This window comes from Nipponia nippon, unplaced genomic scaffold, assembly GCF_047370975.1.
Source record: "Nipponia nippon isolate SJK-2023a ecotype South Korea unplaced genomic scaffold, ASM4737097v1 scaffold_7, whole genome shotgun sequence".
In the NCBI taxonomy this organism is placed as follows: Eukaryota; Metazoa; Chordata; class Aves; order Pelecaniformes; family Threskiornithidae; genus Nipponia; species Nipponia nippon.
In genome coordinates this window covers 33,867,861-33,890,980 of record NW_028262391.1, presented here as the reverse complement: position 1 = coordinate 33,890,980, position 23,120 = coordinate 33,867,861, and the positions used below count along the sequence as shown (strand labels likewise).

At 40.8% G+C, this 23,120-nt stretch overlaps 2 protein-coding genes across 7 annotated transcripts in view; one reads left to right on the top strand and one right to left on the bottom strand.

Annotated features, from left to right (window-relative positions):
- Positions 1-23,120, top strand: part of SMPD3 (sphingomyelin phosphodiesterase 3) — a 122,344-nt gene that overhangs the window by 94,835 nt on the left and 4,389 nt on the right. For both annotated transcript variants that reach the window (XM_087739979.1, XM_087739980.1), the window contains exons 3-7: positions 4,924-4,999; positions 12,383-12,538; positions 15,874-15,963; positions 16,820-16,883; positions 22,223-22,385. In XM_087739979.1, coding sequence (XP_087596105.1) covers positions 4,924-4,999; positions 12,383-12,538; positions 15,874-15,963; positions 16,820-16,883; positions 22,223-22,385 — 549 coding nt within the window. The remainder of the gene's footprint in view (positions 1-4,923; positions 5,000-12,382; positions 12,539-15,873; positions 15,964-16,819; positions 16,884-22,222; positions 22,386-23,120) is intronic.
- Positions 1,692-23,120, bottom strand: part of PRMT7 (protein arginine methyltransferase 7) — a 59,371-nt gene continuing 37,942 nt past the window's right edge. For 3 of the 5 annotated variants that reach the window (XM_087739973.1, XM_087739976.1, XM_087739974.1), the window contains 7 exons: positions 17,169-17,273; positions 16,743-16,986; positions 16,433-16,505; positions 15,785-15,936; positions 3,372-3,606; positions 2,677-2,764; positions 1,692-2,101 (listed from right to left, as the gene is read on the bottom strand). The gene's annotated coding sequence lies outside the window, so the exon portion shown is untranslated. Of the gene's footprint in view, positions 2,102-2,676; positions 2,765-3,371; positions 3,607-15,784; positions 15,937-16,432; positions 16,506-16,742; positions 16,987-17,168; positions 17,274-18,715; positions 18,797-23,120 lie in introns of all 5 variants that reach the window. The other 2 variants (XM_087739972.1, XM_087739977.1) reach the window with 1 other exon arrangement.

Genomic DNA, 23,120 nt, shown 5'->3' with positions numbered 1-23,120 from the left:
CAGGAGCACGTGGAAATTTTAGCTCTCTTCTGGTTTGCACGCCTGGATTTGCTTCCCATGCAGGAAGAGGCAATAGATACGCTTCGACTTGTATGTATATAAATCCTTCACATTGGAGGGTACACATTTAAGAAACTGCTTTATTTAGGATTTTTTTGAATGGCTACCTGCTGGCAATGCGAAGCTTCTAGAAAATGTCGCTAAACGTTAAGTTCCCCTCATAACAAACCTTTTGGTTTTGCCTACACGTTATTGGTCAGTGTTTGAGAATCTAGTTTGATTCTTTCATCGAGTGAGATTTCTCATGTATGGCATGGCCCAAATTTTTAAGCATTAAAGAATATTTCCTTCTCAGGAGCTGATGATTTATTAACACAGCAGTGACATGTTTGAAGCTGTTTTTTAAGCTGGTATTGAAATACTCCTGGTATTTAGGTAGCATTTCCCTGTTCTTTGTTTAAGTATCTGTTAATGCTTTTCTTGACATCCAGATGTAATGAACTGTTTTGCACTGCTGGGACAGATGTGTATAAATATAAACTGTTACAGACAAGATATTTGTCATGTTTGCAACTGTGTATGCTGATTATACTGGAGTGTGGTAAACATGAGATGTGCGATTTTCGGTTAGCTCAGAAAATTCCCATGATAGCAAGTAATGTGATTGAATTTAAAGTTATTTCCTTCACTCTAGCTCTAAAATTTCAACTGTTGCTACTCATGACATTGTTTTTCTCGTCAACAAGAATCTTTCTGCCGTAGCCTTGGTGGCTTGATTTCTTTCATGAGCACTCTTTATCACCTGCTACCAGTCTATTCAGAGGACATACTATTCCTTTGTCCATACAGGGCAAGTTTTTGATACGCAATTATAGGAATGTACACAATTTTGCATAGTACAGCACAGTATCAGCATGGTCTCTCCAGCAGATTCTACCAACGTGCTACGGCATAGAGAGGAAATCTTTTAATAAAAAGTACTTGAAGTCAAGTACTTTTGTGTACTTGACACAGTCAGTACTCTGACTGAAAATAAAAATTCAGAGCTGTCAGTTCTGCGCTTATTTATTTAATTTACAGGCAGGGGACAAATGTAAATATGTAGCAGTAGAAACTGGCATTTTGAATTCCAAACACACCCTTAGTAGGCTTTCCCCTTCACAGAAAAAAGCCCTTCTCATCTCTGATGAGCTTTTTATGCCCCCTCGCCCTAACAGCTAACAAAATGTCATGTTCAGTGGCATAACAGGGATCAGAATCCACTCCTAGCTTCCAAATGTTTGACTAGTTTGATTACTTAACCTTTGCAAATGTACTGAGAATTGGAATATATTTTGCATATTTCCGCATAATATTGAAAAATATTAATGTGTTTCTGTCAAAATTACATAATTGGGACACTTTATTAAACCACAAATATGTTCTGTCAGTTTTAATTTTACCTCTAGGTAACATCAGAGTTTAACAGGATATCACATACAACTTTTTCATCTTATAATAATTATCCTATTTTAAAACATTGGGAACTTATAAATACGTTCAGATATTACCTTCCTATAAATTTCCATAGACACAGAAGAGTGGTCCCTGACACAACTCAGACTATACAGTGATTTTTAGGAAGCAGTATCTGAAGTAGTTCCATAGGGTAATTCAGTGAATGTAGTATTGATACAGAGCTACTAATGTGGAACAGTTGAGGTGAACTTAAGTCAGGCTTATGGTGAAAGAGCCACTCTGGCTTATATGCTTACATATATTTCCTTTGTACATGTGAATTTAGAAGTTTCTTCTGTATTAAGCAGCAAAAATTATGGTATATTTGTGAAGTGCTGACTTGGTTTGGTGCAAGTGGAACCTTTCTGCCAAGATCCACGTTGCAGGCTGAAATGAACGCTCAGTGTTGTCCTCCTGCAGGACTGCCACGTAGCTGCTCAGGCCGAGTCACCACAATATAATACACCCTTCAAAATGGAACAGTCTAAAAGTAGCTACAGTATTTGGCCACACAAAGGAATGTTTTTATGCAGAATTATAGGGCTTGTAATATTCCAGAGGTCAAGTAGTTTTCCTGTCTGCACATCCCATAGTCCTTGTCCATCTGTGAAATACAAAATTAGACTGAATAATCAGATTTTCCTTACTATTTTATTTCAGACCATATTTAATATACTAGTGCTTCTACTGTAGCTGGGAATTGACTGGAAGGCTGCAAGGATATTTATTTTGTCTCCTAGTAGTTGTCACAAATATTTGCCTCCATTATGATTCTACTCAAAATGACTCTGCTTGGTGGTTTACATCAATACTGCCACTCAAAAAAAAAAAAACCAACAAAAACCAACCAAACAACAAACCCCCAAAAGTCAAAAAAGTTGGAGGAAATGTGAAATCTGGGAGACAAGCTGCTTTGGATGTACTTCCACGCTGGCACTTTCCAAGGAAATTCTAATTATGTTAACGTCTTCAGCTCTTGCTTTTGAGTTTTGTTTTTGGTGGGTTTTTTGTTGTTTGTTTTTTTTTAATTAGCAGAGTATTTATGACAGCCCCTTTCCTTTTCCCCTCAGGGGTGTGTGTAAAGCAGCCATTGTTACTAGCAAGTGCAGAGCCCTGGGGCACTGTCCTCACCTCACCCTGTGGTGGCAACCCCGAGGGGCTTTTGTTGCGCTCACCCACCTGCATACAGCGGCAGTCAGTCCTTCTTCTAGGCCGTTCCTTGTCATTCTTTGAGAGCGGAAGATCCCACGTCCATTTCAGTATAGATCTGTGCACACAGGGACACTGTACGATACATACTTATTTATGATTAATGGGCATGAGTGTGATCCTATGCATAAATTGGTTGATGAGTACGAGGCCTTGTCAGGCACTCCATTAAGGCTGCACAGGAAATTCTAAAGCCAATTTGAGTTGACTTCTTTTTCTCAACTGACTGTGATTTATGTTTGGATATTCAGCTTTTAGACTGAAATCTTTTATGCTTTTTGGATAGAGACACTGAAAATGATTCCTTCTGCTTTAGTCAATAAGAGGTTTATAAGCAGCACATTCTTGCCATAAGGCAGAAAACGTTACGTGCAGTATTTTCTTTTCAGTGTGGTTACAGTAGATGGCACTGAAAGATGTACGACATGCACACTTTTTCTCTGCAGCAGGAGACACTGCAAATTTGAAAACTAGTAGAGACTTTACCATGTATAGTTTTCAGCGTTGAAGAGAAAATCCGATTTTGAGTTATTAAGTTTGGAGAATAAAATTCATACACCTGCCTGCCCTAGATAGCAGAGGATAGAAACTAATGGTTTCCCACTTTTCTATTAGAATGGCATATGTTGCATGAAAAACTGGAGAGAACGCCGCTTTTAATTCACCTGTGACATTGTGATATATTCAGACCAAGGCAGCCTGCAGGAGGAAGGAAGAGGTCTGCGTAGCGAAGCTTCTGCAGTAGTCACTAATAGCCATCCAGCAGATCGGCATCTCCTTTGAGGCTCTGCTGCAATCTGGTGAATTTAGGAGAATCCTCTGGCTTAGGGGTAGATCCACCAGCGACTGCATGTATTTTCCTTGTCTTTCTCAGCCTTCACCCTCCCTGAAGCACGTTAACTGTATGGGAACAGCAATAAGAACACCATCAATACCATCAATAGTTGGGAAAACTGTCTAAAAGAGGACTAAACAGACTGAGGACAGAATAATGCTACTTGTTTATTACATACTCCTCTAGCTGGAACAAAACCTGAAAGTTAACAAGGCATTGTTGAGTACAAATGACTTCTCAATTCACTTACTGCAAAGCTGACTTTCCAGCTATAAAATGAATCAGATGGTTCTTGGATAGCTGAAAAACAAGAAAACCAACCAAGCTGACAAAACTGTGTCTGTATGAAATGGAGCTCTGCTTGTTATTTGGAGGTGTCAGATGAAATTTGAGCCTAGCCTTGTGAAGGAGTCATCTGTGGTTTTGTTCTCTGAGCCCTGGGTACAACTTTCCTCTGTGGACGTTTTCTTTAACTCAAACTAGTTTCTTGCCTCAATCCAAATCTTGATCCTCAAATCATTGGGAATTTTGATTTGCAGCTGTGTAAGTCCTGAACTACCAAAACCTTCAACAGAGTTGAAAACCTAAACCAGAACTTGATTCTGATTTGCTCGTGTGTGTCCGCCAGCAAATACATTTTTAAAAGATCGTAGCATATGATATAGATGAGGAATGATACTGCATTCCAGCTTCCCTGGAAGCCCCGTCTCTTCTAAGAGCAGGGGCGCGCGTTGTGTTTTCATCTGGTTGACAGACATGGGGGCTGCTGCTGTGAGCTGAAGAAGGTAAACACTTTGCTGAGACATAGCAAAAATCCCCAACACCTTTGTAGAAGAACGTAAAAAATCCATCAAAATCCAAAACTTGCTGTGGAATGGAGAAAACATGGTCAAAACCAACATTTATTTCTTTTTCATCCTTTCCCCAGACTCCCTTGGCATTTTTTCCTTCTGCGTTCTAGTCTTACACAGATACCAAGAATTAGACTGCTGATAGTAGCATTATACAGCACTTCAGCGGTGGGCCCGCATCTTCCATATGAACAAGAGCTGGGATGCAAAAGGGTGGCAATGCAACTGGGACAGAGAACCAATGGGACTGCGAAGAGCAGGAGAAGGTCAAATGTTTGTGTGTGTTGCAGATCAAAATGGAACCATTGATGTAGTGGTGATGAGTCAGTGTGCTAGCAGCAACTGGGAGGCCAGTAAGCCCCAGTGTGCGTCTCTGGTGGTTTTGTGTGTGTATGTTTTCAAAGTGGAGCTAGATGGAAGGAGTGGTGAAAAAGGCCAATGCTGCGTACAGAGGCTGCACAGCTGGGGTTGGAAGTGGAGTTGTATCAGCTCTTCCATTCATCACCTTTTTATTTCTTCCTTCCTTTCCAGGTGCAAGTGGGAAGTACACCTCAGGACCAAAGAATTGTGGGATACATTTCCTGCACTCACTTGCAAGCTATTGCAGGTACTGTCCTAATTTGCATATCTTAGTTTTTCACTGTTTCTAGGCCTGTGGTGGTGTCCTTGTGCAAGCATTGCTCCTCCAATATTTCTGACTAAGTGCAGCGTGCATTGCAAGTAGCAGTGAAACAGTGAAGAAAGAAGGGTAGACAAGTATATCCCCAAACCTTCACGTTTTCGGTCTCGGAGTAATTAAGTATTATAGGACACAAACAAAAAATATCCCTTGAGAGCTTTTCTTCTCTTTGCTCCCTCTTAACCAAACACTGTTATTTTAGCAAATACATTACTATCATCATTACTCCACAGCACTTAACAACCCATACTGTGAGTATCAGCATATAAACCAAAATTTCTTTGTACCTAACTAGGGGATTATCAGAAGATACAAGTTGGGACAGTTTTTCCATCAGAAATCAGTAGCTGGAGTAAGCCCACATTCTCTAGGTTTTGACCTGCAAATTTCATACATAAATGGCTAGCAAGTTAATACACTCCTTGAAAGATTCTCTTGGTCGTGTTTAAAAGCAGTTCATTCTATTACATCTACTACAGCATGACACAGCATGCTGTGTCCTTTGTCTCATGAAACACTATTTTCTAAGGTCGTTAAAGATAAATAAAATGCAAGAACTCTTAGCAGGGCGTGGAAGGCTTTTTTTTGGAATTTTCACTGAATTATCTTCAAAAAGAATGAGATGTTCTTTAACAGCTGATTTCTGTGTCTGTGAGATATGTGGACTCCACTGCTTCCCATAACCAGACTGGAATTTCATGTAGCTCTGTCAGGTTATGGTGGAGCCTGTTCCTCCTTCAACCATCTTATAACCTTTTTTAATGATAGTATCGCAACATTCAGCTCTCCTTTTAATATTAATATGGAGAACAAGACTGAGGTAGATGGGTGGCCTCATCTCCATTTTACAACCCAAGTCCAGAAAGCAAGGGGAAGCAGAGTTAGTAACTTGGGGTCGTTTTACTCGATTTTTAGTGTTCTGATGCATCTATTTTGAAATCAAGATGCTTCTCCATTTTAGCTGTTTGCCTGAACACTCATCAATTAAAACTGACAAATACTTAAATTCTTGGAGATGTCTATGGAAAGTTTTCCATGTATCTCTCCTATCTTTTGCATCAAAACTACCAGCTCTATACTTAGAGTAGGTGTAGCAATAAAATAAAAGCCAAACCTACAAACCTTTACTTTGTGTAAGATCAGAATTGAATTTAGCCAGAGGGGTGGATATCCTTAGTTTTACTTGATGCAACTGTGATTCTTGTGCTCCTGAGAGCTGGAGAGCACGACACAGCCCTCCTAGACTGCTTGAAGACAGCATGTATGCTGCAGCCTGAGACGAGGCAGTAATGTATTATAAATGGTAGAACTTTGAACCTATGCGCTGCAGCATGTCTCAGTTAACCCACTCGGGCAGCTCGCATTCATTCTACTTCGTCAGTGCTTCAGTTGCAGAGAGACAGGCTTGGGAACAAAACTGCCAGTCCCTGACGTACATTAGAGAGACTGGATAGTTCTAGAGAAGATTCATGAATTTTTCAGCTACGTTTTAACACCGTAACGTCCTTCTCTGGTTTTCTATTTTTAACTCTGGAATTATGGTAATGTACTGCGAGATTGCTGTTGTGGAGCTGAGATTTGTTGCTGTTCTAGTTTAGGTTATAAACCTCCATTTTTAGTCCTGTTCCTTTTTACTACCTAGTCATGTATTCTCAGTTAGTCTTTGATAACCACACTGTGAAATCCCTGAAATATTAGAGAGGAAGAGGGGAGAGGGAAGAAGAATGGGCAAGTAATGTTCTATTTTCAAATCAGCCTAAAGCCTCTTCAAAGGTAAAACGCAACCCTTCATTTTCCTACTTATGTTCTTGCTTTGTATTTTTAGGCTTATCTGGTTCAAACTACATTCAGATAGAGCAGACAACGATTTACGAGTCTAACTGTCCTTTGATATATCCTATTAGTTTATGTATGAAATGGAAAACTAAAGTTCATCAGTTTGGCAGAGCTGTGCTTTCTGATTTGTATCATCTGATTCATAACATTTCACACATTTAAAAAATTATCCAAAGAACAGTTCAATGATGTAAAGATGTGGTATCTATAAAAACAAGCACTGTTTAAAAGGTTAGCCGTTTAAATCATCTTGTTGTACATGGCTGAGTGCAGTTTGGCTTCCCTTCTAGGATACATAAACTTACACTTGACAGTTCTGATACTTATAAAGTGAAGGGACCCAACTGCTTATGGTCAAGGGACGAACTACTAATGCTTTTTTCAAGAGATGTGCTGGCTCAACTCTGTTCTGAGGAATTACTATTTTTTCAGACCCGACATTCACCTTTTTCAATAAAACTTTGGATTAGGTGTAGTTCATCTTCTCAATTCTCTACCTATTACCGAATGGTGCTATGAAGCAGCTCTTCATTTCCACCGTGGAAACAGCTGCATTTCAGTGACAAATGAAGGGATCTTTTAATGAGACCTGAATGTAATTATTTTCCAAGGGGCTGTTAAGTTTACGTGGTTCTTTTATGCCTTTCAGTTAGTCAGTGATTAATGTTCTGGAGAGGTTTTGCTGCCTAGAATCCACCCACCTCCCAAGTCCCTTTGAGTCGTGCCTTTCAGACACTCCACCAAGCCATCAAAACAGAGTAAGCCTCGAGCTATTCCAGCCCCAGTCCAGATGATGCAGCATGCTGGATGCTATCTCATAACCTCTTTCACGTCCCTGTTTTGCGTTTAGTGTGAATCTAGTCGTTAGCAGTACAGGTACTGGCAACTCATGCTTCTCTAGCACCAGTTTCAGGTTCCACAAGCCTACACACAGCTTAAGCAGAACTCGGCTCACAGCTGAGAGAGATCCCTCAGTGTTTAAAATTCTGACTGCACAATCAGGAGTAACTTGGGTGCTAAGCATCCTTAGGCAGTGAGTCCACATGTTTCTGAAATAGCGAAGCTGGCGTATCCACGCTGTGGCAGCCTGCCCTTTCTTTCCCCCTCCTCTCTGCGGTGCTAACACAGCTGTTGTAGGCTGTGTTGCCCTTGACTGGGGACCTGACCTAGCTGAAAAGTAACCCAGCAGAATAAAAGGCGTCGGTTTTGTTGTTTCGGTTTTTTGGGTGGTTTGGTTTTATTTTGTTTTGTTTTCCCAGCCTACCCTGGGTTAACTATGTTACAAGTGTAGGGGTCTGCTTCATCTGTGACACAGCCTGTCTCATGGCTAAACTGAAGCCATGGTTGTGACTTGGAAACAATTCTTCCTTTTGACTAGGCTTTACATCCTACACTTTACAAGCTTTTTTTGCTCATCATCTTCCCCAGATACCCTGCCGATATATCCCGTAGCACTTATCAGTGCTGAGAACTCTGGTTTTAAAAACCTTCACTGGATCTTTTAATTTCCTCTGACTAGGCCTGTGTCAGCTGCTTTGTGCAACCATCATAGAGCTCCTTCTAACATCTTTCAGAGTAGGACAAAACAGTCTTCCTCAGTGTATAGTACCCACCTGCAGGTCTAATTAAAGCCAGGATTTCACTTAAGCATTTCCAAAGTGAATGGAAAGGGCAAGTATGATTATCCTGTAATGAGCAAAGGTGAAACATTTGTCCATGCTGGGTGAGGTTTCCCACACTACCCTTTCATCCTTCCACAAAATCTGAAGCTGAAGGGAACTTGGAAAGAATTCGGAAATGCTGACTGCAGGAACCAGTCACAACACAATCATTTGCATTTTTCCAGGCCAGTTACTGAGGAAAAGAGTGTAGAGCAATTAGCACAAATCTGTTTTCTGTGGTTAATCACTGGTGGCAGTCAATCAGATTGGTGATTCTTATCTGAACGTTTAATTGGAGCTGAAGGCTGGAAGAAGGAGAAGTTGAATGTTAGTGTTGGGAGTTACTACCTAGGTCTCTTCTGTTAATATTTACTGATGCTATTTCATTTCAGCAGCAGTTTCTGAAATGTCTGCTCCCCTGATTGTTCTGGATTCAGGTTTGGCTTCTCCTCTACTTAGGTGTCTGATTACTTCAGTTCTCTTCATCTCCAGAGCTGTTGATCATTGGGAGCTCCTAAGACTGAGTCTCACTAGTAACTTTTGCATACAGATACATGCAGTACCTGCTGTGTAGCTGCGGTAAGCTGGATACCGTTAGTTTAATATTAATCTCGGAAAACAGTTATATTCAAGTCGCATTAGAGGATCCCATCTTTTGTCATGGAAATGTATCATTTCACACGCTCCACGGAGGGTACTGAAGTGCAATTACTTCTATGACCTCTAGTGGGGATAATCAGAGATGCCAGACTATCACAAGTTCTACGCTTTTTCTAAAAAGAAATGAAAGTCATCTGTTTCTAGCGTTCCAAGGCTACTATTTTCTGCAGAGCCCTGAGGTTATCTGGTGTGCAGTGCTGCTATGAAGGCTCAGCACTCTTACCGAGGGAGATGTATGTCACTACGTAGTTAATGTTTTTTTAATAATAGCAATGCATGTTACCAGACACCTTTCACAATATCCTCCTAAAATGGTTTTGCCTGTCTGTCTTTTGTTTTTCTCAAGAGTTTTCTGGTTTGGAGAATTTTACCTTGGTGTGTTTCATTTAAGTGGGTTTGCTACATTCTTCACGCTGGTCTGTGACAGGTTGCTGCCTGAGTTTTATGCCTGTAGGCTAATGGTCGCATTATTTTATCATTCATCTTAGTGAAGCCACGCCAGATGGATAATTCACAGAAAATGCAAAAAAACCTTGACAATTCAGGGATGTAAAAGCTGGTCTTAGACAGTTACGCAATTTATATAATCAGGACTTACTGCATTCTTGTCAACAAGCACCATGCGTAAAAGTTATGTTATGAGGAAACAAAGGCAGGCCAGAAGGAAGTACTGGCCTAAGGAGATGAGACAGGATAGAAAGATTCAGGTGCTGCAAAAGGACAGTCCATGAATTTGAATAAAGCTTCACCAGGAACGAGAAAGCTGGGACTTTTCAGCTTCAAGAGAAGGCGGCTCAGGAATGATCTTATCAAAGTGTGTAAATACCTGACGGGAGGGTATAAGGAAGATGGAGGCAGACTCTCCTCAGTGGGGCCCAGTGACAGGACAAGAGGCAACGGGCACAAACTGAAACGCAAGAGATGCCATTTTAACAATGGAAAACGTTTTTTATTCTGAGTGTGGCTAAGCGCTGGAAACAGGTTACCGAGAGGTTATGGAGTCTCCAACCACAGAGATATTCAAAGCCTGACTGGACGTGGTCCGGAGCAACCTGCTGTAGGAGACCCCACTTGAGCAGAGGGGTGGGATTAGGTGATCTCCAGAGGTCCCTTTCTGTGAATCTGTAATTTCATCTATATCTTTAGTTAAGCAGAACGTATATGTTAGTCATGCACACCTTTTGTGGTTAGTGTCACCTGCTACAGGCTGTATTTATTGCTGTGACCTATTTCTTGTGCTTTTGTCTAGCTACGTCTTCACTGTAGGGCTTTCTTGTGCTGTTGGAGCGAGGGGTTTTCCCAAGAATACATTGGTCTGGATTTGTGTCAAGCTGCGTGATTAGGGTACTGCATGACCTTGAGGTACAAGTAACTAGAAACTGTAGGCTAGGGAATAGATCCAGGAAGCACTTGTACCTGCTTTTATATTACAGCCCAACCAGTAAAGATTTGTTGGGAAATAACACGAGTGGAAGAAAAAAATCAGATTATTTGCTCTTGGAATTACCAGTCTCAAGAGATGAGTCAGTGTCAGAACCTACTTAAAGCGCTCTCTTTCCCTGGTCATGTTCTTTTTACTATTTCTTTTAATTATTTAGGATTGTATCAAATCACGCTTGGTCGAACATTTCTGATTCAGTTTGTATTTAACTGTCGTTTTAACACCACCAATACCACCACCACCCACGCCCCCCCCCCCCCCCCCCAAGACGTTCTTGAGAATCCAGCCCTTCACAGGTTAAGAGTGGTAGGAAAGTGAAGTCCTAATGCCTGAAGTTTGTCTGTACGCTAACGCAGTTACAGTGTGCTGCGGAGTTCACATTTTAAAAGTCTAGAAAGAGAGCTGGTGACAGCTGCAGTTCAGCCAAGTGAAGAACAAGCTGTGAGGATGTAGACTTAAATATTCACCATCTCCACAGTGGCCACCGAAAGCAGTTTTGGACATACATAACTGATGCTTCTAATTGTGTTATACACCTTTTTAATAGCTAGCACAAAGTAGTAAATTAGGTTAGAATAGAATTGTAGTCAGAACAAGTCATTCTGGGTTTGCTGCTTTTCCTTCTGATTGTGGCATTTGAAAACAAATCTTTTATTTTGAAGAAAAGTAATATTGTTCTGACTTGACGTATCATTTCAAGTCTGAAACAAGCAAAATTATAACTGTCAACTATAGGTACAGTGAAAACAAAAGAAAAGGAAAGGAAAGACAATATAGTAAACAATTATTTCTAGAATGTCTCTTCCTGCTTCTTTCCTCACATCAAGTTTTTGCTGTAATCATTTTAAAAGAGCCAGTAATTATTTTTTTCTTAGACTTCATGTCACCTAATGTGCTTGAAATTAAGTGTGGTTAGTTGCTGTAATTAAAGAGCAGGTTTGTGTGTCAGCTGGTTTCACAAGTAACAAATATTTGGCAACCAATCAACCTCAACCCTTTCATGTCACTCCTATAAAACGGGGGCACATCCTCAGCACATGGAGACTAGTGTAACTTCCCTGCGAGCGGTGAAAAGGATCTGGTTCTTTAGTTCTGAAGTACTGCCTACCTAAAGCTGTATCTACACATACCTTCAAAAATATGACAAAATACGTCCAGTTTAGGCATTCTTACTTAAACACAAATAGAACCCTTCCTCGGATGGACTGCTACAGGATGAGTAAGTTGAATCTACCATTGATGTATATTTACTAATACCACTTGAAAGTTAAATTGTTCGTTTTTAAAAATTAGAAAGCAAAGCAAAGAAACATCAAGTTGTTTACCCTAGAACATGCTGTCCAGTTTTGTCTGAAGTAGGATTTTAACTCCTGAACTCCTGATTATAAACAGATCATCCTCCTCCTGTGGCTAGAAACATCATCATTTTGGCTGGTTGTCTGCAGCACAGATGCCTTGTCTTATTTCTTCAGATGGGCCTAGTATGATTGATTCCAGGAGGAGATATTTGAACCATCAAAAAGCATGGTTCCTGATGAGCTTCATAATGGGCTAAGCACGATGCACTGAATATACTATTAGCCACACCATTTTTTAATCTTGCACCCTTTTTCTCAAGATGTCTAGCAACAGCTTAGCAACTAGTATGTGTCTGAGTAACATGCTAAAAGGAGAACTTCTTTCTTCTTTTGGTTATTTGTTTGTTTGCTACAGGAGATACTACTGTTCGGTGTGAGCAACTGGATATGCTTCAAGATTGGCTGTCTGAATTCAGAAAATCTACCTCCTCCTCCAGTACAGCCAATCCAGAGGAGCTGGTGGCTTTTGATGTGATCTGTGGAGATCTCAACTTCGATAACTGCTCCTCTGGTAAGACAAGGTTTTCCTTTTCCTGGCGTCTCCCTATTCCAGAAAGGAATAGGAAAGTTCTTGATTCCTGTGGGTTATAGCAGTATACTAAGTTGTGACTGGCTTTTGCAAGGAAAGACTTAATTGCTACAGTTACTTTTAAAATAGGTAGTAGCCTTGAGATGAGCCAAGGAGAGTAGCTCACACTTAGGAGCTCTGCTGAGTTATTAAGCATGATGTTTCTTAAGGCACAAGGGGCAATAATTTGTGACTTGCAGTAGCTATGATGAGGACAGATCCAGTGGTTTAGCTTTACTTGAATTAGGTAGACACCTATTGTCCTAGAATTTTAGTTACTAATGAAAGACATGTATGTTATGGGATTTTTGTGGAGAAAAAGCAGTAAATTCATGCAGTTAAAAATAATTTGATAGTGCATATATGCAGACATAAGAGATGAATGCTGCAGAGAGAACTAAACATTGCTGAATCAGTCTTGGAAAAAATTAACTGATGCTGTGAACTTCTGGGTTTTTTATTTTAATAAATTTTTGATATTTTTTTCTATATTTGGATGCTGAGGGTACTAGAAAAAGAACTCCACAAAACCATAATTAACGGGTGGTGAGTTCACAGAGATGGCAGCCTTTTCGAAACATAAATATTATGCTCTGTTAACACTTAAATTGCCAACATAGAGCGCAGAGCATTGTGTTTGTGTATCCTCTCTGCCTTCCCGCTCGGTACAGTAGCTCAGGCGTCCAGCAGAGCTCCCTGCTGGCTTTATATGACGGCAATCGACTCTGCTGGTTTGGAGCTGGCAAATGGATCAGCCGTGCCCAGCGGCCAGCCTCCCGCAAGGCTGATGGCCAAAAGGCCTTTTGCGTGACTGGGCCAAAACTGAAGCGCACAAAAGTATACAAAGAGCGCGAGGCAGGTACGGCGAGGGGGGTTCATCAGAGGGATTTCGTCTGTGCTGTGTTACCAGGGCGATGTGCAGCGTACAGGTGAGCTCAGGCTGCAGCATTCAAAGCGGGATTCAGCAATTCAGACCAGAGCTTGTGGATTAACAGGGGAGGGAGTCTGTGAAGGGCATCCAGTGCCAATTCTGTAGTCTTCATAAGAAGCCTAGGTAACTGAGGCTGAGAGCAATAACTGTACCAAAAATAATTTAAGAAACAAAAAGCGAGCATTGTCTGATCTCAAAAATAACTAGTATTCTCTAATCTCATGACTTGTATCAGATACTTGTAATGGAAGATTTTAGCAAAGCTGGAGAAACATTTAGTTGGGTAGAAAAGACCATCAACCCCAAACACAGTCCTTCTGTTGTTTGTTTCTAGCTTGTTACGTACAAAACCCAAATCAGTCACAACTATATGATCCAAAGTAAACTCAGAATGGTCAGAGAAGGTGCTGGCAAAGTGCTCTGACTGGTAGAAAAATCCATTATGCACTGTGCAGGTGAACAGTAAGTGGTAATGGCTACAGAATACTGCAGTTAAACAAACACATATTAGGATAAAATATAACGGTAGCAGTGGTAGTGAGTTTTTAGGGAAGGACGGAAGAAACGTGGTCAATAACAGGCCTTCAGCTAGCCAAGCTGCTACGCAGACAGGCTGAGGAGGCAACTGCAGCGGTCCCGATGAAGGGAGGCAGAAGCCGGGGGACACAGACACATCTGCTGCGATTTGACTGTTTCACTTGCAATATTGTTGGATGGATGGAGTGGCCTGGAGGCAAAGACGTCCATCCAGGAAATACACAATCTGCTGCATACCAAAGGGGAGACTGCCCGGTCAGATCGCAAATCGAAAGTGAATGGGGCTGTGCAGCAGGAGGGGGGAGAGAGACAGGAGTGAAGCTGTGCGGCAGAACATGTGGTCGGTATTCTCCACCTGAGAAGCTCTGGCCCTCTGACCAAGATCTTGCACAAGCAGTACAGAGTATAATTAATGCTGTTGTGACCTGTCTTTTTAAAGCAAAAGTAGAAACAACTATTTGCTTTTGCAAATAATAGTTGTAAATATCGCAACCGCTACTAAAGAGGATTGAAATGCAGGTTATAAAAAAGATTTTATTTTTGCTATCTCTGCACCTTATTTACATTCCCCTCCCCTTTAAAATTCACTCAGCCCGGAAACTGAAATTAAGCTGGCTATTTCATTTTTTATTTTTAGATTGCTTTCTTTCCTTACACACTAAGCAAGATTAATGCAGTATTTTAAAGTTTTCTCCTCCATCTGTACATTACTCATTGTTTTAGGGACATTTGTTAGCGTTGCAGAGAATTGAACATTTTAAGAGTCTTTTTTTTTTTTTTTTTTAAACAATAATCAGCTTCCTGTAATTCTGTATGTGATTTTCTGTATTCTTTCCCACTCCACAGACCGATACGGCACGTAATTAATGTTTCAGTGAATATCAAGCTTCTATTCTTAGAGGTATTGACAGTACGGTTTTCAAAGATCTCCAGGTCCATGAGCGACCTTATGCGTATGACAAATTTTCTGCAACTCAGTTTTCCCCTCCAGCTTTACAGAACATTATGACAACATTCATACAGTGAATGAGCACTTGGTGGGAACATTATTAGAAAGTTACTTGTTGTCAGGTTGTTTTGGACTGACTTGTGTAAAAGTCTATTACGTTTTTAAACCTTTTCACCCAAGATAAAAAGCCTTCCAGTCAGATGAGTTAACTTTGTCTCATCACCTGTGACTTGTCGCTATCAGTGCCACAGTTGCAAATTAATCATGACAAAATTTTAATGTATTATGGTTATGTTTAGAATGGCTTTAATGCTTTAGATAATATCCCAAGCGAATTATCAATTGTCTGTCCTTTCTCTTGTCTATTATAGCTTGGAAAACATTCAGTGAATTCTACTGAAGCATGTAAAGCACAGGCTTTTATCCTCAAGCTTACTGAGATGTATACATACCCCCACAAACAGCCATTGACATTGTGAAGTCAGTCCAGTTCTCCATTGTACGATCCATCCCAACAAAGTTTTGTACCGGTGTAAGCCATGTAGTGTCAATGGCAGGGTAAGGAAATACGTTGGAAAACCTCCACTTCAGTTTACAGTTAGAAACCACCAAAAAATATCTTTCATAGAAAGACTTTATAGGAAAGCACTGTTATTAACAAGCATTTGTCGGAACTTCTAATCCAGACAAGATACTGCTGTGCAGTAAAGCTACTACTGAACTGGTTCAAATCCACCCTATATATGTATCGTGAGCAGGAAGGAGGACTTGCCTTTTCTGTTGTGGCAGAACACACGGTTGTCCACAGGTTTACCACACGTAGCTGATGTGCCTTTTCTTGGGCTTGTTCTTTCCCTGCAGAGGACAAGCTGGAGCAACAGCATTCTCTGTTTACACACTACAAAGACCCATGTCGACTTGGTCCTGGGGAGGATAAACCATGGGCAATCGGTAAGACCTTCTCTAGCTATCAGTGTATGAACATTTACTTGTCTGTCACTCAGCAGGTAGTTCAGCTAACTGGCGGTAAGAACTTGGTGGAGACCAAATATTTACAAGGAGTATTTCTGTAGCATGTATTTTATAAACCTTAACAGGGTCTTGTTGAACTATAAGAACCAATCAGAGATTTCAAACTTCAGTCCACATTCCAGACCTTATGCATCAAGCTACTTGAATGCCTTCCCACACCTATTCTACTTTCAAAATAATCTCTAGATTACTGGGGGGGGGGGGGGGAGGCAAATTATTGTTTCTGTAATTTCTGCATGCAGTGAAAGCCTGCAGCTTTTGATCAGAATGTTCCATTTGGTGTTCTATAAATCCTGTAAGTGAGGATGTAACAAAGGAATTCAACAACACTACAAGCTTGTAGGGTTCATCTTATAGAAGACTTCACGGAACTCCGAGATATTCATACCTGATGAAACTCAGCTGAACTTGGTGAAGTTTTAGATCAGGAATTAAGACTTTCTCTAGAGGAGTAATAATAACTGTGAAGATAGTAAAGGTAACAACGTGGAGCTGTTTAATTATGTGGCTTTACTCTGTTGTAGCAGAAAAACAAAAAAAAAAAATCAGAGATATTGGGGCTGAGAAATGGGAAGGGCGGAGGCAGCGTTTTGAAAGGTGGCAGGCAGTCGGGAGGTCTGGATAGAGGAGAAGCGAACACAAAGCGCCCTCAGTCAGACCGGACCCCTCTCCCCCACGCAGATGCTGCCTTCACACACCTCTGCCCCCGGAAGCTTCTGAGAGGCAAATCACAGGGGGTATGCTGGGACAGTCACATCTCCCTTTCTCTTCACAGGTACCTTGTTGGATCCTGAAGGATTATATGATGATGAAGTGTGCACTCCAGACAACCTACAGAAGTATGCGTATTCCTAATCCTCCCACATGCTTTAGACAGTTGCTTAAAAAGCCAGTTCATTGCTTGCTATTTAACATTTCACAAATTGAGGGATGGTTTATGGACTGTAAAAAACAAAACAAAACAAAAAAACAAACATGACTTTTTACTCAGGGGTACTTGGGGAAGAGGAAAAAAAGGGAAGAAAAAGAGGCTGCTTCTCTAAGTCTAATAGAATTGGCTTCAATGGGTGAAAAGATGAGAGCAACTGCAGTCAGTGTTTTTAGGTCTCTAGAGTTGATCCTACCTGGACAGGCCCATAGGACAAGAAACTCGGAGCACTACCAAAAGGGGTACGTGGACAGCTTGTCTGAACGTCTTCCTGCAGGCAGCCAGTTCCGTGGTCACAGCACTGTAAAGGACAGCAACAACAGGAAATGTAGTTTTCCTCAAATAAAAACCCCATAGATTTTAAAACACCACCCCCCAACCCAACAACTAATTACCCATTCTAGAAAGCTTGCAGAATTCGACACCCATAAAAAAGCAAGCTCACAAATATAGAGAGGAATTAAATAGCACACCAGGCATAACTAGGAATATGGCTTAATATCTGTCAGTGATACCAGTGCACCACTACTTTTAAGGAGTGTTTGATACTGAGAAACGGGTATCTTTGGTTTCAACTAGGGGACTTATAAGAAATACAAAAAAACTTAATTTGCAGAAGTCTTAAGATAAATTCCTTGATTACCTGTACTGTTTGTTAAATAATATGCCAGTGGAGAGAAATTAGTAAGCTTTGTACGTTTTAGAGCAGCACTTAATGAATGTGATAATCCTTTTTGCACCTTCTCTACCTTGAAGGCGAGTTTAATGGACGAAATGTGATTATCATGACTAACTATAAAAGATGTTCTGGCTATTCGTTACCAAAATATATTAAAGAAGTAAAGTTATTTGAATTAATGAACCTGTGCAGATGCTTCAGTTAACACGCATAATGGAAATGGTACATTATATAGGCACAGTTTATGTTGGCATTTTTACTCACTAAGTACAGTACACTGCGTGGTATAGATGGACACTTAGTTGAATGTATTAGGTGAGGCTGCCCCTTGAAGTCTTTGTATCAGTTTGAACAAAGAAACTGAATTCTAGACATAAGATCTGGGCTTAGTTTATATTCAAAATAAGGATTTGTTACAGCAAGTCACACTTTGCACGTCCAAGAGCCTGCAAAATTTCCTGGCATTTCTATTCACGTGTTGAAAATGTGAATTTGGTACACGTGACAGGGATTTCTGGAAAGCAAAAGTAAGGTAATTTGGCCCTACAATGAAGTTTGCAAATGCAAATCTGTATGTGGGTGTAACATTCTATTTTATGGTTCCAAGAGCAGGCTTGGAGCTCTTTAAAAAAAATTAAAAAACCCCCAAAACAAAAAAAAAACCACCCTGTGTTTTCAAGCAGCCTTTTGAGACAATCTGTCACCAAATTACTTTTGGGGTATTTTGTTCTATTCCCTGAAGAGTTACTTGTATTCAGCAATTAAGTTCCACTGACAAATACATGACTGATAGATAGAGAGCCATCAAATGATCAGTGAAGATGTAAGAGTATTACTTCCGCTACCTGTGTGTACGTACAGCACCTCAGTATGAGGTAACTGGAAAATATTCTTGAGTGTTGGTAACAGAATATATGTAAGTCTTTTCGCCTACTAAATGTGGCTTTCAGTTTTCTGCAATATGTTACAATTCTCTTAAACTGATGAAAACCCCCTCTATTAGATGGGAATTTCCACTAGCTTTTTATGCAGCTCTGCAGGGAAACAGGGATCTGCATGTGTACCTTATGTAGACGTGCTTATGTATGACAGAAACCATCACTTCCACGAGAGGCCAAGAGAGCCTCTCCCGTCTCTGCAAGGGACTGGTAAACATAAAAATTGCCAATAAGTTCAGTAAAATTTAAAGCCATTAAAGCCCAGATTCCATTAAAGACATTTACATGTTAAATAGCACAGAAGCTGTGGAGCGCTGTCTAGCTAACAAGTATCATTCATATACGCAGCAAAACAGGGTACAGCCTAAAACTGATCCGTTCTCAAATTTTTCAATAATAAACCGTGATCAAACTTCACAGACATTTAAAACAGACATTTAAATTGGCAATGTAAGCTATCCAAACAATTATTTCTTCATCAGCACTCTAGTTTATAAATAAAGTAGTTCACGTTGCTAAACTAATTAGGCCATAAAAGCAGCAGAACAACTAGTTCTTAAATATCTCTTTCATGTTAAGTACATCATACGTAAAACATCGGACTAGAAGAAAAAATAATGAGCAAGCCACTTATAATTATAGAACAATTAATAAGCTAGATGTAACAATCTGGGCCCCACCACAGTGCTGGAAGCCGCACAACCTTCTGCTCAGAAAAGCTTCAATGAAATGCACATGAATAATCTCATCTCACAAAGATGACTGTCACCTTCAAGCAAAGCACTGGAATAAGCCCATTTTCGCCTCTAAACCCTGAACAGAGAGAGAGCACATTACAGCACAGCTAAGAAACAAGATTTAAATGCAAATTTTTCCAGTCTCCACTGCTGGACAGTGGCTCACAATTCTGGGCGTCGGGGCTGCAACACCAGTAAGGAAAATCCTCCTTAACCGAGGTGCTTCTCGCCTGAATGAGAGACGGTCCCTTCAGCTTTATGATGAGGGAGCAGGTTTTGCTTTGTGGCTCCCTTACATATACTGCTCTTCAGGCTCCTTTGTTCATTGCAGCTACAGTCAGCACTACAAACCAACCGCTGGCCAGGCAGCTGCGTGACAGAGTTTTCATACTTAAAACTTTGGAGTTATTTGGGACTGAAAATTTTTCAAGGAAAAAATAAAGTTTCAATTACTTTTTATCCTCCCTTTCTTTGTGTCCTACGTATTAAGACAATTATTCTGACAAAATTCAGGCTTAGTTGTGCAACTCCATCATAGTTATGCTCACTTAAATTGTTAGCATTTAACTGTTAGCACGGCCCAGCCAGGTGTCTACTTCCTGTAGAGACGAACAGCAAACCACTGCATACAAAGCGGTGCAACTTCCAGTCAGAAGCGGGTCGTTTTCCTCATGTATTGGAAATTAACATTGCCCTTCCGTGAGCAGTTGTGCAGGTTGAGTGAAAACCCAGCCTTCACAGACTTTTAAAAGGACATAATTGAAGCTAAAACAAATTCATCTTCTAAATTAATGCAAGACTTTTTTGCAGTAGTACTGCAGAGCTAATCAGCAGTTTCTTCTACTTTGTTACTTAATTAGCTTTGCCAAATATAAATCCAATTTTTGAAAGAGGTCAGTCCCATCAAAGAGCTTACTTTCTTGAACCTAGAAAAAGAATTTCAGGAAGTGAATCATTTTCAGTAGCTCTTTGTAGAATCAGCTTGCAAATGGGGTGCAGACAGTAAGCTAATCTAATGCGAGTTATTAGATGACAGTCTAAAACTAAATAATACATAAAAGCTAGCTTGCTTTCATAAACTGGTTACAATAAACTCTAAGAACCTTCAATACCTCACCAAGTCCAAAGGGGGTTAAGAAAAGTTCTGATAAAATAACTATATGACCAGAATTTTGTCATTGTTACCTTCTGAAGGCTCCTGAAGTACTTCTTGCATGTATCAGTTGACCCAAACTTACAGATTATAACACTACTGAGACCTCATCAACTGTAGCAAGTGCTGTGTCCCCTCTGTCACCATTCAGATCCTTCCACAGAGACAAAATTTGACAAAGAAACCATTTGAATCTCAAACATTAAAACACATCACGAGAGTCTGGTGTTTGTCTCTTGTTTTTCCTTCATTCTGTACTCTCACGTGCATGCATTAAAAAAATTCCTAAATCCAACCCCATAAAACCCATCCAAAGTCAAGTCTTAAAAACTGGGTGATCAAAAATATCTTATTTTTTTCCAAGGTGAAATTAAAGGCTTTGTACCTGCTAGGACCCAAGTTCATGGCTCAGTGTTTCTCCTGCGACAGTTGATGATGTAGCTTAATGGCGTAATCAACTCTTACAAGGGAAACCACAGAACCTTGAGCTCAGGTTTTGGCAGGTAAGTAAAGGAAAATGGTTTTCAAGGAGGTGGTTTTGAAAGTAGTTTGTTTGCATTTTGAGCCAGACAGCAAAACCACAACCTAATCTGTCCCTCTCTGCATGCACAGTTACCATGCAAAACAGCTGTGATTGTACTTGCTATTAACTGTCTGTATAATACCCTACCCATGCAGTTACCGTGTGCAACTCCTGCTTCTGCATGCACAGTTGTGTCTGCTGCCTTTAGCGCTCCTTTGGTAGGTCTTTTAAATAGAGTACAAGAAGGTAAACGACGTTTCCTTTTAAATCCAACACAACAGCGAAATACCACAGAACAGCACCAGCAACTTAGAATTATTGTAAAAATAGAGCGACGTGGACCCATGCGGGATATCTGGTCCAAAGCCACGTTCACAGCAGGGCTAACTTCAAAGTTAGATCAAGTTGCTCGGGGCCTTAATAGTCTTCTGTGTAAAACCTACTGTTAAGGTTTAAGCACTCAAACTAAAAATTTTAATGGGAGAGCTGCAGCTTCTTTGCCTAAACACAAGACTGACACCTAGAAAACTGATTCTTAATTTTGACTGCTTCTGTATATGGTCTCAGGCCGGGTAATCGCCGTGCAAGATGGGGGCAGTACTAGCACACCCACTGAGTAAGTCCTTCTCTGTAGAGGAGTTTGAAGAGCTTGGGGTCCAAAACACAGTAATCTGATGCAGAGGCTTGCTCAAAACCAACTACCACGTGCCCGAAGGTGTGCTCCTGAAAACCATTCCTCATCCGTACCCTGTCTGTAAAGCCGGTTGTCTTAATTTCGGAAGAGTTGCTGTGATCAGAATGGAGAGGTTTGTATCAAAGCACTCAGGTTTGCTCTAAAGTAATCCATGAAACAGTCTCCTCCTCTGCTAGATTCAGCAACTCTGGAAATCAGCGGAGGGGCTGTGGGCCCCAATATACGACAGCCAGCAGGCAGGCAAGGTCCTCCTCTCAGATGTTTGTTCTCCTGGCTACAAGGGCAGGTCCACCAGTGCAGCACCAGTGATGCCAAACCCACCAAGAGTCTTTAAGAGCACTGTCAGCAGTTAGTACAGCCTCATATTGGAAAACGCATCTGGAAGATGATGTGCTTTACAGGTTGAACAGTCCTTTTGTCCAGGCATTGCCCTCACTGGGGATTTGGAGAGAATCTAGCGTAACACACGAAGGGACAGAATGAGCAAACATTTAAAGCACTTGTTTTGGTTTTTTTAATGAAATAGGGTGCTGGAAAGTGAAGAAGGAAGGAAAGGATACTTAGTCTATCCCACCAGCAAGAACCACAGTTCCAGTCAAAAGGGGAGGAAGGCATCACTGAAAGGAAACGGGAGGAGGATTGACTATATGCTCTATACAGAAGAAGGTCTCTACCTGGAATGGAAAGTGGTGAGTTTCAGAGTTGACAAAAAGAGCCATAACTCACACAACAAACTTGCCTGGATGGCACTGCGGCCTGTTCTGCTTGGGTTCAAATTCATACTCCAAGGAGAGCCTGCTGCTTTGCTATTTTCTACTTTTGCATGCAAGTACCAACTTTGTAAACTATCACATAAACAAATTTAAGATGAGTTTAGGGATTCTGGTAGATATGCTGCTCTTCAAAAACAAAGTTGTTTCCATTCCTTAAACTTTTGCCAGACTAAGTGTTTTGGCTGATCCTTTCCGTGCCAGCAGTCTGAGTATTTTTTAATCTTTTCAAGTGTCTGGATGTTCTTTTATTATGCCTATGAAAACCTACCTAAGTTACAAGTCTGTGATACACAGGCAGAAGTTGACATGGGCTAAGCAGAATGAGAACTTGTAGCATGGTCTGCTTCCTGGTGTAGGACCTTGCCTTACATGGAATTCCATGATGAAAATGAGAAACTAGTTCACACGAGGGACAACTGCATTGTATCAAGTGAGCATTAAGGTTGCTCCATCCAGCTTTCAGAAGCTGGGAAGCACACAGTATTTCCTACAGGACTTCAATTTGGTCCTATGAAATGTTGCCAGAAGAAAGGCTGGGATTCAGAGGTGCAAGGAGCAGGGTTCCTGATCGCCTTAAGTTCCCACGGAGTTTACCACCTCAATCTAATGAACACAGGCTTCCTTTTTAGCTGCATGGTACAGCCAGCCCCT